Source organism: Pogona vitticeps, chromosome 1 (genome assembly GCF_051106095.1).
Source record: "Pogona vitticeps strain Pit_001003342236 chromosome 1, PviZW2.1, whole genome shotgun sequence".
Lineage (NCBI taxonomy): Eukaryota > Metazoa > Chordata > Lepidosauria > Squamata > Agamidae > Pogona > Pogona vitticeps.
In genome coordinates, this window is record NC_135783.1 from 108,674,377 (window position 1) to 108,691,446 (window position 17,070).

At 44.9% G+C, this 17,070-nt stretch overlaps 1 protein-coding gene across 4 annotated transcripts in view; it reads right to left on the reverse strand.

Moving 5' to 3' along the window:
- Nucleotides 1–17,070, reverse strand: part of ORC3 (origin recognition complex subunit 3) — a 62,056-nt gene that overhangs the window by 12,026 nt on the left and 32,960 nt on the right. For all 4 annotated transcript variants that reach the window (XM_078380402.1, XM_072998929.2, XM_020790200.3 and 1 more), the window contains 3 exons: nucleotides 14,077–14,193; nucleotides 12,699–12,778; nucleotides 10,495–10,628 (listed from right to left, as the gene is read on the reverse strand). In XM_078380402.1, coding sequence (XP_078236528.1) covers nucleotides 10,495–10,628; nucleotides 12,699–12,778; nucleotides 14,077–14,193 — 331 coding nt within the window. The remainder of the gene's footprint in view (nucleotides 1–10,494; nucleotides 10,629–12,698; nucleotides 12,779–14,076; nucleotides 14,194–17,070) is intronic.

A 17,070-nucleotide genomic window follows, 5' to 3' on the forward strand; every position in this document is an offset into this window, starting at 1 on the left:
TAAGATGCAGCAAACTGTGAAATCCTTCTGCATCACCTAATCCTGCATTGTCTTCCTGAGCACATTTTCGACAACTAAACAGCTCAGTTCTACTGCCTTCTATGAAACATTGTCTGATTGTTTTAAAAGCATATATACTTACTTTTTGTTCCTTCCATCCCTTCCTCCTCTCCCCATATTAAAAATCTTTATGATAGAAAAGCAGCTTATTTTTACTGCCTCAGGCAGTAAGACATCTGCAGAATTAAAATAAAAACAGCCATACAAACACAACAGACCTCAACTATAGCTTCCTGTTTCATTGTGTTTGGTTCCTACTTTTTCTTGTTGGTGATATAGACAATATGGAGCTCCTCAAATTCTGCACATATTCCTATATTTGTAATTCTGTTCGTAATTCTCTGAGCCCTCAACTACTGAGGTTTCAGCATTAAAGTGCTTTTATATATTTTAACCTCACATTTGCCCACTGTCTAATTCAGGAGCGGTATATTTTACAGCTCAAAATAATCTTCTCCTTAGGTTTGTGCTTCACTCTCTGATGGGCTACAGGCAGAAAACAACCATGGGAGAATCTGGGAAACTACTCCTCACAGCAGCGATTCACTAGCTAGTTTTATTTTTGGTCTGTAAGTTGACTGGGTGAAAAGGAGTGAGGCTTTGTAAAGAGACAAGAGATGAACAAGGGAAGGAACATGCACTCTCTTTCAATGGCAGATGATGCACAAACACACACACATACACACACACGCTTCCTCACATACATCAGCATAACAAAGGCACATATTGGAAAGCCCCAGGTTCTTCTTCGTGGACTCTGTGAAATCACACTAATGGGTTAATCTGCGCTTGCGCAGAAGGCCTCGGAACATTCTAGAGCTTAAAGTAACACTTTTGGCTCCGCCCCCCCAGGACCTCATGGTCCGCCCGCCCTAACAGCCATTCAGTTCCATTTTTTCCGCTGCTGCAGTTAGGTCTCCTAGCTAGAGCTCCGTGAAATATTGGAAAGATCTGGAAGATTCCTGGATTTGGCTCCGCTTTTCATGCTTCAAGGGAAGTAACTTTCCTTCATCTTATTATTAGGGGAGTTTTTGGACTGTGTCTGAGGGTTTTCCCTCTCTCCCCTACCCCTTTTTCCCCCTTATTTCTTGGACTGTTTCTTTTCCCGCCTTTTTTCTTTTATGGCCTCCAAGGCACCTTCTTCACCTAAAGTTACTTTTAAAAGCTGTGCCGCCTGTTCTAAAAAGATCCCTTCTACAGACGGCCATCGTTATTGTTTATTTTGTCTTGGGGAGTCACATATCCCCCAGACTTGCCGCCACTGCGAACGCTTTACCCGGCAAGGCCTGAGACTTAGAGAGCAACGTCTTCGGGCAGCGCTCTGGGAAAAATCCCTCACCGCACCTGCTATGGCGGCGTCCTCTGCGCTTGCAGATTCGGGTCCTGCACCCGGCCCTAAAACTAGGGCCAATGGCAAGCCGACTAAGTCTACCAAGAAGGCTTCTAAAAAACCCAAGCCTCCTCAGAGTCAGGCCACGGCCGCCATTCCTCCCCCGCCGTCTCCTGCGGCCACTCCTCAACTCCAACCGTCGCCCTCCCTGCCTGCTCTTACTCCGCAATCTCCTATTGAGATTCCGTCCCAGGCTTCGTCGGCAGCTTCTTCCCCACCATCCTTGCCACCGCCGGTCGATACGCCGGACATACCTCTCTTCCCATCCCCTAGGAAGAAGAGAGCCAAGACTAAGCATTTGGAAACAGCCTCTGGAGATTCCCGGTCTCCGAGCCCCTCGGGACCGAAGGTCTCCCCCCGCGGGGCTCGACATGCTCGCCCCAAGAAGCCTAAGAGGCATGAGGCTATGGAGGACAAACCCGCTCCGCTCAAACTTTCCAAGGGCTATTTAAGAAAATGGCGGAAGCAGATGCAAAAGCTCTACGACCCGCGGCTTCTATACAGCCTCGCTGTGCGGAGTTCCTCATCCGACTCCTCGTCCTCCTCATCGGTCTCCTCCGATTCTTCGGTACTGTCGGTACCGTCACCCCGCGATACCGACAGGGGCAGACACCGACACGTCCAGGCGGTACCGTCCTTTCCCGATATCGGAGCGAAAGGGTCTCGATCGGTACCGGGACAACCCTCCTATCTACGAAAGACAGAGCAACGGTCCACTGCCGCTAGCTGTGTGCGGCCTCCGGCTCCGATACCGACCGGTATCCCACGTCGTACCACCACCGACACCGGAGTCGGTACCGCGCCACTCGGTACCGACGCGGTGCCACCGAAACCAAAGCGTCCTCGCGATTCGGTACCGGCGAAACCATGCAAGAAGAAACGACGCCACGTTTCCTCTGACTCTGACTCCTTTCAATTGGATCTCCTCGATACCGATCCCGATCCCGATACCGGGCACGGTACAGGACACGGTACCGATACCGGACCGAAGGGCAAGAAACGCTTCAAACGCAGAGGCAAATCGATACCGGCCCCCGTTTTTCCCATGCCGGAACTCCCATTCCCCCCGTCCCTCCCTTCTGATCATCCCGACGATTCCTCCTCCTAATGTTCATTTTCGGACGCATCAGCTCCTAATGATAACACTCCGGACTCTGCCATCATTGATAAGAACCCGGTTTCTCCTGTGGCCGATTTTCCCAGCTATTCTCAACTAATACATAGAATAGCCTCCGCCTTGGAACTTCCTGTCGAACGACCGCCGGAAACGGTCCCCGACAAGGTATACGGCGATATAGATGAGGATCAGAACTTGCCCATGCGTCTAGCGTTCATCCCATCGCTACTGCGAACCCTAAAACAGCCTTGGGACAAACCTTGTTCTACCCCTCGAATGTCCAGACGGGTTGAGAACTTATACCGGATTCAGGGATCTGAACTGGACTTCCTTGTGAAACATCCCGCCCCCAATTCCCTTATTGTGGACGTCGCCCAGTCTAAGTTTCGGCCTGCATCAGCCGCATCCCCCAATAACAAGGATGGGAGGAAAATGGACATATTTGGTCGGCGTTCATATGCCTTTTCATCCCTCATCGTGAGAGCTGCTAATTATGTCGCCGCTATGGCGGCTTACCATCAACACTTGTGGGACTTGGCTTTACCATCCTTACAAGCTGCACCTGATGAGCTGCAACCTAGAGGTCTCTCTCTTCATCAGGAGGCCTCACAACTCATTCGTCAGGAACGGGTCACGGTTCGTCATATTTTGGATGCTGCATCCCGTAATCTAATGACGGGTGTTGCCATGAGGAGGCAGGCGTGGCTTAAGTCTGCGGCCATTCCTGAAGACTCCAAGGCCCGTATCCTTGACCTCCCCTTTGACGGTTCGGGTCTTTTTGATCCCAAGACGGACGAGATCCTGAAGGGTCTCCATGAAGCTAAAAAGGCTGCCAGATCCTATGCTGCTCAACCGTTCTACAAACAACGCTACTCATGGAAGCGTCCATCCTTCTCCCCTGCTATACAACCAGGTCGATCCTATCCCTCCAAACAGAGGTATTCTCCCTCTTCCGGCTACACCACTAGACATGACCAACGACACAGGACACGTGCTTCCTTCAAAAAGGTCGACCGTAAGAACAAACAGGGCCTTTGACTGCTCTACGGCCATTTCTTCTCCTTCCTGCGCCACCCGCTTGTCTCCTTTCCTCTCCAGTTGGCTTATCATTACTTCAGACAACTGGGTCCTTTCCATCATCGCTCGCGGTTACGCGATAGAATTTTTAGAGACGCCTCCTCCCCGTCTAGTTCTTACTCCCCCATCCGACCCTCTAAAGCAAGAAGTAACCACCTTGTTACGAAAGCATGCAATAACCAGGGTGTTTCCAAATCCTGCCAATCCTGGTTTTTTCTCCAGATATTTTCTGGTGACAAAGAGGGACGACTCTTTCCGCCCTATATTAGACCTCAGGCGCCTCAACAAGTTCATTGTCTATTGCCGTTTCCGGATGGTAACCTTGGAGAGGATTCTGCCCCTCTTGTGACAGGGCGACTGGTTCGTCGTCATAGACCTCAGCGACGCCTATTTCCACATAAATATAAGGCACGACCATCGTCGCTTCCTGCGTTTTTCACGGGGTCAAAGTGTTACGAATTCTCCGCTCTGCCTTTTGGACTTTCCACCGCGCCCAGAGTCTTTACGAAGCAGGTAAACTACAAGAAGTCTGTCCTTGTCCCCTCGCCGGTTGCCTCCTACATAGGTGCCACTCTCGACGCTCGGACCGGGCGGGCATTCCTGCCTCTAGAGAGAGCGCGGAAGATGGCTGTTCTCATGAAGAAATTCCGCCCTCTTCATCATGTCACCGCTCACACTGCTCAGAGGCTGTTGGGCCTTATGGCCTCCACCACTTCAGTCATCCCTCATGCGAGACTGAAACTTCGTTCACTGCAAGTGTGGCTCCTGTCACTCTTCAATCCCCTCTGGGACTTCCCCAAAAAGAGACTCTTGGTGTCCAAGGAGTTGTCGGAGCAGCTGGAGTGGTGGCTCAACCCGGCCAATCTGTTTATGGGACGCCCTTTTGCTCCCATTGCCCTACGAACTCGCATCACGACGGATGCCAGCGACATCAGCTGGGGTGCCCATTGTTGCGGTCTGCAGGTCCACGATCGATGGTCTCCAAAGGAGCTTGCTCTCCACATCAACAATCGAGAACTTCTCGCCATCTTCAAAGCTTGCCGGGCGTTTCTGCCCATTATCAGGGGCACAGCCCTTCAGATCGTTTCGGACAACACGACGGCTGTCGCGTATATCAACAAACAGGGCGGTACCCACTCTTTCTCCCTCCTGTATCTTGCTGTCCAGCTATGGGAGTGGTGTCTCCAACATCATCCGCTGTATACATTTCCTCTCACGACAACATACTTGCGGATCGGCTCAGCAGGACTGTTGTTACCATGCACGAATGGGTGCTGGACCAAGCGGTGTTCCTAACACTCTGCGAGCGATGGGGAACTCCCATGGTGGATGTCTTCGCCACTCACCTCAACACCAAATGCCCCATCTACTTCTCCAGGGGCGGTCACAGCCCGAACTCGCACGGCGACGCTCTGATGGTGGCGTGGAGCAACCACCTTCTCTACATGTTTCCACCGTTTCCTCTCCTACTGAGAACACTGGTGAAGGTTTGCGACGACAATGCGAATGCCATTCTGATTGCTCCATTCTGGCCACGCCAACCGTGGTTCGCGAGGCTCATCTCGAGGGCGACGGAGTACGTCAGGCTACCTTACCTCCCTCATCTGCTGACCCAGAACGAGGGCACGACTTACCACCCGGACGTGCAGTCACTCCACCCCACCGCCTGGAGGATAGTCCCACGGTAGCTCACGTCCTCGCCCATTGTCGTAAGCCGTCCACTGACACCCTGTACGGGAGCAAGTGGAAGGCCTTCCTGAAGTTCACCATTTCTCGTCAACTGCCCGCGTCGCCCACTACGCTCCATACTGTTTTACAGTTTCTGGCTTACCTTTTCCAGATGAATCTTTCTCATTCCACCCTGAAGGTGTACCTTTCCGCCATCATAGCCCATCAACCACCAGAGACGGATAGTGCTCTGCTATTCAGACACACGAAGATAAAACGATTTCTTCGAGGGGTTGTACGCCTTCGTCCACCTACAATCAATCCTATTCCTCAGTGGTCCCTCCATACGGTCTTAAACTGTCTCTCAAAACCACCATTTGAACCACTTGCTACGGTTTCGGAACGCCTCCTTACCCTTGAAGTGGTTTTCTTGGTCGCTATTACGTCGGCCCGACGGGCCTCTGAATTGGCTGCCCTGAGGACTGACCCACCTTTCTTGCAATTTTTCCGAGACAAGGTGGTCTTGTACCCTGACGTGTCCTTTCTGCCCAAAGTCACCACGGATTTTCATGTCAAGCAGCCTATAGTCCTGCCAACGTTTTTTCCCCAACCTTCTTCTCCGGTTGAGAAATCTCTCCATCTACTCGACGTTCGTCGGGCGTTAGCCTTCTATGTTCAAAGGACTTCCTCGTTCCGTCTCTCCAAGCGCCTGTTTGTCTCTTACCAGCAACCCCATAGGGGTCGGGAAGTGTCTCCGCAAACTGTATCCAGATGGATAGTTCAGGTCATCCGTCTGGCATATGAACTGGCTAAGAAGCCTCTCCCGGCGTCTGTTAAGGCCCATTCTACTAGGGCTGTTGCGGCCTCCACAGCCTTTCTCCGTGGAGTCCCACTACAGGACGTTTGTAAAGCCGCCACGTGGTCCATGCCTTCCACGTTTGCATCCCACTACAGACTCGACCTGCGAGCCAAGGAGGATGCGAGGTTTGGTCGGGCTGTCCTGTCGGCTGTGCTGCCGTGACGTTTCCCTCCTCCTTCCAGAGGTAAGCTTGCTAGTCACCCATTAGTGTGATTTCACAGAGTCCACGAAGAAGAAAAAGAGGTTACTTACCTGTAACTTTGGTTCTTCGAGTGGTACTCTGTGAATTCACACGGCCCGCCCGTCCTCCCCACTTTCCGTCACGTCTGTCTCGCCTTTAGAGCAGCAGCGGAATTTGGGGAACTGAATGGCTGTTAGGGCGGGCGGACCATGAGGTCCTGGGGGGGCGGAGCCAAAAGTGTTACTTTAAGCTCTAGAATGTTCCGAGGCCTTCTGCGCAAGCGCAGATTAACCCATTAGTGTGAATTCACAGAGTACCACTCGAAGAACCAAAGTTACAGGTAAGTAACCTCTTTTTTACTGCACAAGGTGCAATGAGTATTTCACACATTTTCATCAGATAAGCCAGGAAGCTTCATATGCAATCAGAATTACATTCCCTTTTTCATTTTCTGATCTAACATTTGTAATTTAGTTCTGCATGTAGTTCAAGCTTTCATACTGAACTGACCCCCCCGCAACAAAGAAAGTGTTAACAACTTAATCAAAGGCCATTGTCCAACTTACTAAATACCAATAAACAATGCTGCATCAAATTCTCAAAAAGGTAGAGAACAGTAAATCTCACTTCCAAAAACGGAGGAAGTGAATTTGACAACCTGCTCCTATTCTTAAATTAAATAGTGCAGGATAGACACAAATCCTGAGATATGCTAGTTTAAAAAAAAAATCTTGCCAAGATCCGTTTTGGACAAAACTGTCAAACTAATCACATGTCTGTATCCATTGTCTGGCCCAATATTCACATTAAGTTTGTTTTAATGAATTCATTTGACTTTTTTTCATATCAGCTGACTGATATGAGGCTGGATGTGGAAATGGGCCTATGGAATTAGGCCAGTGGGAAGGAACTTCTGTTTTCCTTCTTCCCCCTGGCATTCCTTCCAGTCCTGGGAAAATGCTGCAGAGAGAGCCAGTCATTCCTGCTGGCTGGAGGGAGCTGAGCCTTGTGTATGTACGTGCATGCATGAGCGTGTATGCACACACAGGTGTCCCAGAAAAAGAGATAGAAATTCCTCCCGTGAGCAAATTCCATCTGTTGGGAATCTCTACTGTACTGATTAACTGACAATAGCTGTTTTGTAAATGGCATATAAAACATTTTTGAGATTTTCTGCATTACAGTTCTGGACTGAAGCAGCCGGTAACCAAAATGCAATTTCTATATTTAAGAATTAGCACAGACAGCAACAATGTACTCAAGATCTGGTGGCATCATTTTGAAAAGTACAAATATTCTTCCTGAATCAAAGACTAGGGCACCCTTATAAATGGCCAGTTTAGTTACCCCTCAGTATGTCCCCCCCCATTCTGGATACTAAAATGCATGAACATGCAACATAAAGATGCTCACTACACATCCATTAGGTTAAAAAAACAATCAGCAATTTTATAAGGTGTGCTGCTTAGGACTATCACTGTGGGTGTTGGAGAAACAAAGGCTGAAATCCTGTTGCCAAAAGTTATGCCATGTAAGGCTTGTGATATCACCAGCTGCAGCAGTTTTTCAGGGATTAACATTATCTGGCCTCTCCCCACCAACAGATGGTCCAAAGACTCCTATGTGAACTATTTTAGCTATGGGAAAGGGAGTAACAGGGGTATAATTAAAAAACAAACAAACAAACAAACAATAACAAAACTCCACTGCACCAGAGTAATTTCACCATCTGTAGTTACTGCATTTTTCCGTGTACAAGATGACCCAAAGTATAAGACGATCCCCCCTTTTTCTAACCCCAAATTTTAAAAAGCAGAGATCAAAGGGCTCCCTTTTTGGTAAGCCCCATACCTCAGCAAAAGGTAAGGAAAGTGGCTGTCAAAGTGACTGCTGCTTTTCCTCGCCTTTTGAGGAGGATTTTTGCTAAGCCCAGCGCACCCTCGCCTTTTGAAAAGGCACGCCTTTTCCGTGCCTTCTCAAAAAGCGAGGACGCACTGAGTGTAGCAAAAAAAGGAAGCGGAGCCGTTCCTCCCTTTCTTTTCCTAATGAGATAAGAAGAGGCGCCCCAGCGCATGCACTGGCTCCACCACAGAAGGGACAAGGCAGCTGTGATCAGGCAAGCGGGGAGTGCAGGCGGGAGCGTGTGTAAATGCTCCTTCACCTATGCCTCCTGTAGTCTCCGCCCCTGGAGGGGGCAGGGGGAACAAGGCAGAGACTGAGCTGAGCTGCTCAATCTCACTGGAGGTGGTGATCGGGCAGGTGGGAAGGGGGAGGCAGCGTGTGAATGCTCCTTTGCATCCTTCTCTGCCTCCTGCTGCTGCTGCCTCAGCCACTGCACCGGAGGGGACAAGCCGTGAGCTCTGGAAGAAGCAATTGGGCGACAGCGGTGGCAGCAAGAGGTACCCGAATGCATGCGCGACTGCTACCTACAGTGTATAAGACGACCCTCAATTTTTCCTCTAATTATTTTAGGAAAAGAGTGTCATCTTATACACGGTAAAATACGGCATTTTCAGAAATTAAAGACCCTGTCTCATTCTGAAGCCCCAAAGGCTTCCCCAAGAGAAAAGGGAGCCTTAAGACCTTTGAGAAGGTTTGAAAATGTTTAATTCCCAAAAATCTGCCACAGCTGATAATGTCATGCAGTGTAAGTTCTGCTACTGGGCTTCAGCTAAAATCTCAATCAATGACAAAAACTACATCAGGGAAGCTTTTAGCTAGACCCGCCATTTTAAAGACACAGGATATATGCAGCTGTCTAGGGGCAGTTTTGCGGCCCTCTGTCCCCTAATCCCCCCCCCCTTTTTATATACTGGCCAAATTTTACCACATTTTCAGGCCTACCAGCACCCTTGCACCTTTCCAAAGCCCCCATCTTTTCCCCGGTGTTTACCTCCTTCCCCATTTTTTCTCTTAAACTGTTTCAACTACAAAAAACCACGGTATCACCGTTTTACAGGATATAAACACTACATTAAAATGTAAAATAAAACAAATGTAAAAACCAACCTCTTTGGCCCCACTTCTACCCTTTAGCCTCACCCTTCTGAGAACACAGCTCTTGGCCCTACTGACTTTGCTCACCCTTGCAGCAGATAATCTGAGAGAGATCCTTAGGCACATTTCAACTATGAACTGCAGGGTGCTTATGAAGAAGCGTAGCAAATAGAAGTCTGTATTGTCTGCTGACCGCAGTATTGTCATAGTATTATCTGAATACAGAATACAGTGCAACGTTTTAGGCTACTCTGTGATGAAAACATCATTAACTGGTACAGAGGTTGTCACAGTGCTGCAAGTCTGCATCCTAATCCCTTGCAACTCATCTTTTCAGTTAAACTGTCTCCCAGCCATTTGTTCCCATTTAGAATATGCTCTCCAAAAAATTCTTAGGTCTGCTGATGACATATTCCAAATTTCGGGTAATGCTGTAGGCTTGGATTTTATTGCATCCCTCCATCGACAGAAGGCTGTCTGATCCTAAGGAAGATTTATGAATGGACAAGAGAGAAAGCTGCAGGGGAGAGAAGATACTCCTTCTTCCACAGCCCATCCACACTGCTCCAAAGAGCACTCAGTCTAGAGAGCAGCAGAGGAGGTCACGTACCACCTTTTCCCCCCCAATTCATGGCATAGTGTTGATTAGACATGAACACAAACCACTCATTTGGCAGTTCGTGCTGGTTCAGACAATGGCCCAACAGGTTGAGGGCTCCTTCGGCTGGCATCTACTCAGAGGCAGCACAGCAGCTTCCCTGCCCCGCCTCCTTTGGGGCGCCGAACCACAGAACACCCGCTGGACTTGCAACCAAACCTGCATGAACTGCACAAACCACAAAACTAGCAGTTTGTGCCTATCTCTAGTGCTGATGGAACACAGAATTGTCTCTCAGCAGATGACATACAAAGGGTCATAACTCACAGTTTTCCCTACTAACCTACTTCCATTTCACAATTAAAAAAACCTTCAAGAACTATGACCAAATTCCCTAAGAATTATGCCATCTGCCAAAAACCTCTGCTCAAAACAGTGCTCTGTATATTCAATGTATTCTCCAGGTTGATGATCTCTTTGATAACAATGGTGACTAGATAAAGGTGACATTTAAAATTTTAACACCAACTGGTAGCTTAGGATATACCTTCAAAATTTTTAAGTTGACCCAGGTATTCTTCTAATTTCTCGGCAGGAGTTCCAAGTTGTTTTGCAGAAGAGGATGTAAGAATTTCCAAACACTTTTCCAAAATGACCACCAGTTCATCCTTGGCCAACATCCTGAAATTTTAAAAATCTGACAACATTAAGAGCTTACTAGAGATTCACAAAAATAGACTCTACTAAAGTACTTAACTTAGTATTTCTATTTTCATTTGTGTTTTTTTATTTTATGAGTTGCAACCTGCCCAGAGTAGTGCTGTGACACTAATGGAAATGGAATACAAATAGAAATAATTAAATAACTAAACAAATAGGTAGGTAGGTAGGTAGGTAGGTAGGTAGGTAGGTAGGTAGGTAGGTAGGTAGGTAGGTAGGTAGGTAGGTATTAACTGGACTGGTTTTTACTGTGCATTTGTCTACCCTTTGTAAAGACAGGAAAACCACCCTGATTTTCATGCTATACTTTTTCCTCTTGTGTTTGGAACAGTTATCAGGGAGGCGGTTTAAAACCATTTAAAACTACCTGCACTCTATGATTTAAACAAAACCTAGCTGGGCTAAGATCAGTGCTAAAAGTATCCCATGTTGCCTTATGCTCCACAAAGCCAGGAAACTGGAGGCTACGACACCTAGAGCCAACTCAAGTGAGAGCACTACTGCTTCTAATTACTTGGGAGGTGGGGTGCTTGTATTTTGTCTCCTAGCACCATTGAGACTAACGATGATGGAAATAAAGAGAAACATCAAAAGAAGTTTGGAATATAATTCATATATTCTAAACAGGGCATTTTGAAAGGTGCATCTTAGCAGACTGGAGGTGGGGAATGTACTGATTTTGAAGAGGAATTAAATGTTTAATTATGCTGATTTCACTTCATTTGTAAGCCAGAGCCTCTTTCCTTCTATAATGTACTCAAAGGGCTTAGAATATGAAGACAGACAACTGAGTTCACAAACCTTAGCTGTTGTATCTTTTCTGTTACAAACTGTACTGGGAAAATTCCGACTGAATCAAAGAAGGGAATAGGGAGCTTAGCCATCTCTACTCATCACTCATTTTCAACTCCCATACCATTCCACCCTCCTTATTTAATCTCCACCAGGCATCTCAAGTTTCAGAGCAACCACAGACAGGTTTTGCAGCATGCCTGCTAACGTAGATCTCAGCATGGTGGCAAATTATTTTTCCATCACTCATCACGCCGAAGTTCCAAATCTAGAACAAGGAACTTGAACTTGCACTTAATTCAGTTGCACCATAACGTCACAGCATAATGATGCTGAAGGCTATGAAGGGGCCTCCTCTACCCTGACGAATCTATCCTGCCAGATACTGATGTAAACAACAAAATGGCAAGGGTGAACTCACAGGAGGATTTCATATACAAATGTTAACTGGACTGGCAAAGTGAGCTTTTCTTCTAACATTGACAATGAAACAGCACTTTCCACTAAGCCTAAAGGAAGCAGGCTAGCTTAAGTGATGCAGGATAGGAACCCTGACATGCAGCTGTCTCTGCTAACCTCTCCCTGCCATTTGGATTCTCTGCTCTCTGAAGCAAATGTCTCATTTCCCCTAATTGGAGGACTAGCCCCAGGGATGATCAAGAGTATACTCTTCTAAATGCTCAAACTTCATAGCTTCTTCTCTAAATCCTGACATTTCAAAGGTAAACACCACCCTTCGTATAAGCAGCAGAGTGTTATAGCAAATAAAATGCTAAACCAAGGCAACTGAGCTTCATATCTCTCCCCTATGTTAGTCATCACTTTTTAAAGCCTAACACACTCCACAGCACCATTCAAATCATGGGGTCTGCATGTGTCTGTGTGTGTGAGAGAGGAGGGGGGATATGAATGCCCCCCCAACTTATTCTGAGAAAAGGGTGTTGGGGGAATAAAAGCATAATGCAGCATAGTGAACAGGCCACAGAGCAAAATAGTTTAATCCATGGGCTACTCAGCATGAATGAAAATTTAGAGGTTGGCACTGTTCTGCCTGGCAGCTCCACCATGAAGGATAGAAATGTAAATTAAAAACATTCATTTTATCTACAAGAAACAATGTGGCCAGTTACAAAAAAAGCTTCCTGTTTGGCAATGTTTTTAAGAGCCTCAAGGCCTCTCTGAGTAGCAGAATGGAAGTGTTTTATATAGCTGAGCAGAAGGAAATGAAAAGAAGGCTACCTCACCAGTTGAATGGCTGACTCATATTCTTCTGTTTCCCAAACACTCTTCTCTAAACAAGCACAATACAATTCTCTGATCTGCAAAAAGGAAAAGAATAATTTACAAGCAGGGAAAAGCACATTTCTGGTTTACAACGGAAAAGATGAGACTATCACAAGACTGTGTTCTCGATGTATCTAATAAGTGCTCAGAACCCACTAATGTCAGATTTGGGGATTCAAAATTCACATCATCTAGACCTAAAAAAATAAAGAGATGGCAAAAATATTTAGTGCTCAGGAGCCAGACAGTCAGGAAACCAGCTAAAGATCACAGCAAAGAAAAGTAAAAAAAAAAAAAAAATGGATAAGGCCAGGTTTATACAATAAACCTAAACCAGCTTTGCTGACATTTAGAATTTTTTTTTTTTTTTTAATATTCTACCTGCTTTCCAAATAATCTGCAATTTCTGGTATTTACATCTAGGAGACAATCAGAGTGTTCCAACTCTTCATTTCAAACTCAGGATAGCCACAGGATCGTATATCTAGTAGGGACTACACAAAGTTTGCCTGTCTGTCAGTCTATTTATTCATTTTACGGCACTTGTACACTGTCCTCCCGACAGCGGGACTCAGAGCCTGACTACACAGAGCAAAAATGCAGGTTTGGGGCAGGCTGATTCACATTCCCCCCCATCCCATGATTCAATGGGAAATGCAAATCAGCCCACAGTTCCACATTCCCAATCCGTAGTTTTTCCTCCCCAGCACAGATCCTTCTACTTTTTAAAAGCTGAATCCTTAAAATGTTTAAAAGCTGAAGCCCAGTCAAGTGCTTCCTTCTTTGCCTTTTCTCATGAGATGCATGCACGCACGCACGCACGCACACACACAGAGCACACATTTACAGGGAGCAAAGCCTCTGACACTTCTTTTCTTTTATAATTTTCTATCGGCAGCACTCCTGGGATTTATTTTTATATGATAGGTTAAGAAACTTAGGTTGTCTCTGAGAGCAAAAGTTTTTTTTAAAGCAAACAAAATCATTATATGAAGAAGCTGAAGTAAGAAGCCTTTTTATTATTTATGAAGCAGTACTTTGTAATGGTGCCATCTACAGAGCTATACACAGAACTGTAAGCAAACAGGGTGGGTGGGTTCTCTCCTGTTTTCGCACATACCTGAATTCTCCAGTGCAACTCCACAGCAAGTGAATGCAAGTGAATTCTCATTTCCCTTGCTGTGTAGTCATATCCTCAGTACGAAATAGTGTTAACAGTTAAACTGAGGGTCAGATTATACTGCTTAATGTACATTTATTTGTTTATAGAGAATGTAACAGACCAGTAGTAGGACACTGAGCAGAACTGAAGATGAAAAAACATTATACACACTTGTTTGCCTAATGGATATTTTGGAATAGAAGATGTGGCTGCATGAAGACATCGCAGAATTGGGAAATAATTTTCATGATAAGTATTCAGGTCTTGCAATAAATCTTGCACAGTTTTCTAAGGAGATAAAGGAAAATTCTTGATTAGTCTATTACTCAAAACAATAATCAAGAGGAAATTCTCAGTACTATTATACAGTTAATGTACTTATATATATGCCCAGTCAGAAGTAAGCCCCATTGATTCAACAATTGGATTTACGTACATAAAGTAAGCTTGTATATGATTCCAATTTTTGGACTCATCTTGAAGTGGCAAGCTTTTAAAAAGAATCTTTTCCTCAAGAGAATAACTTGGAAAATGCATCAATATTGTCAGAAGTAAAAAGACAATGGGAAGTCAATCCCAACTGGCTGAAATCCTTTTTCACACAATTACACATCTCTTCTGAATCTCTTTAATTGTTTGGAAGCCATAGCAATTGTCCAACAGGAGGAGGAAGTCATGAACTAGTGAGAATAACTGCTGCTGGTAATGCTGATAATTGCAACAGCAATTTTAGGTAATTAAAGACTTCCACTTCCTATCCCATGGCTCTCCAATGATGGAAGGAAGGGATTACATGAGGCACAAGACAGGAATAGAAAATGATTAATTTCTGAAAATCACCCCCAGGTTGATAATACCACTGTGGGTGCAATTGCCTGAGAAGAATTTCAGCTAATGAGTCCAAATTCCAGTGTTTCTAGTTCCCAAAAGCAAGTATTAACTACCCTAGGGCACATTCCTTTGAAGCTTCCCAGGCCTTGACAGAGTGCTAGAAGTGGAAATATCTTGCCCAATCATTTTAACAGTTTTGACTTTTTAAAAACTTTTTTAAAGTACTAAACTGTATTGTGTGGCTGTTACTAACAGGTGGCACATTCACTTTACTTAACTCTCCTAGAAGCAAGATTGGAGTATTATCATCCACCCATCCATTATATACTGTATTTTTTATTTATTCCAAAAGAGTCTCCAAACATATATAAATTTAAGGCCACATACGAAGGTTTTGGATAGCAAACTTCCTCCTGCAGTCTTTCCAACAATGCTCCATTCCCTTCGGGGAGGGGGGGGTTCCTAGCCCCCCAGAAAAAGCTTGTAAGAATGCAGAGAACTACAATGCAGAGGATCAGGAGTCCCCCACTGGATAAGCACATTTCCACTTGTATAAATCCAGATACAGATTCTATGACTTGAATTCAAATGTACTTTCTATACCAGGCATGGTCTTCAGTATACTGGGCCTTTTACATTCTTCCCCACTGCAACTTTTCCCATCCCCTGAAAAGCCTCATTTCAAGGTTAGGAGAATCAAGCAAGTAAAATGACTCCCTCATGTACGTGTGGATGTGCCTTTCTATCAAAGATAGAAAATCCTGTGTCCAACTACGAATGAAAGGAAAAACTCCAGTGGATACTCCTGATGGCACAAAATCCTGAACAACTGGGTATCTTATGTTTTGTCCAAGCCACAACTATACTGGACTGCTAATGTGTGATCAATTCCTTTCCTTCAGCTGGTAAAAAATAATAATCAATCTTTAATCACAAAATTTGTCTAGCATTTTCAGCTTACTGAAATTTTTAAAAGCAGGCCTCTTTAGAAAAACTTATGATCATAATTCAAAAAGATGTCCTTTTTATATTGCAAAATGTAGACTCCATAAGTTTGGAAGAGAAGACATGTTGAGTTGCTAGCGAAAAGGACAGGTAAAACACATTCCCACCTAAAATGGCGGTTGGCAAAGAAGGCTGAGAAAGTTGGAGCTATGAACCTGATTATGTTTCTTTACTATGGATTACAACACAAATGAAATATTTTGTATATCCATTTTCAAACAACATTTTGAATTCAAAACAAGTTCCAAACAGTAGTATGTCACACGGGAAGCTTTTTCACCCATGAGAAAGCTACACATAAGGAACCATTGCTTACGTTGTGCCATTGTTAGGAAGAAAACTGCATATTCCACTTACAGATAATAATTTACAATGAGGAAAACATAATGCAGAAGATCCTGATGGAGTAAAATCACTCATACAGTGGAGGTAGCATGAACAGTCTGTCTTTTTAATTGTTTGTGCAAAATGGTATCAAGTACTTCCTTGCACAAGTGTAAACCACCATTTCTGAACACACATCTCCCCTTGTATACTGACTTTACCTATGAAGGTACAAAATCCATTACTGTGTTACTAGGACTTTACTCTCTGCTGCTGCCTAAAGAGATTCTATCTAGCGGATCTATCACAGGCAGGAAAGCTACTGGAGAGGCAATAAAAAGGCAGGCCCTAAAGCAATGATAGACAACTTTTTAGTCCAATACCCCCACATATAACTTTTTTAAAAAACAGAATTTGCCTCCTAATGAATGGAAAGGACATTTTCAATATCTGGACAAGTACAAATACAGCTAAAAGTTTTACCATTCTTCCTCTTTTCTTCTTATTATTTTGATTTGATACAACAGTACATTGTAGTCCCTTACCTAGAGGATGGAGTGAGCAACTGGCGGCTTTCCAAATGTCATTAGATTACATCTCCCACCATCCTTCACCACTGCCTTTGTTGGGCAGGTCTGATGTGAATTCAGACTAACAAAATCCAAGGGGCTACAAGTTGCTAACCCTTCTCTTAGGATGTTCTACTATCTCAAGTAAGGCAGAAAATATCAAATTCTATATAAATAGACCATGCTTGACCTGTGAAGCTCCTGACTATATTAAAAAATCAACTTTAAAATTAGGATTACTGATAGTATGAATTTTAAAGGATAAACACACTATCAACACTGGTTTTTTTTTATTAATTTTAAATCTAGAAGCAATAGCTCTGAAGCGAGAAAACATTTGAAATATCTGCAAAATACACTTCTAAATGCCCCTGGAATTTGCAGCAATACTGGTCCATTTTCAAAGCTTGTATAGATAATTTCTGCCACATGATTC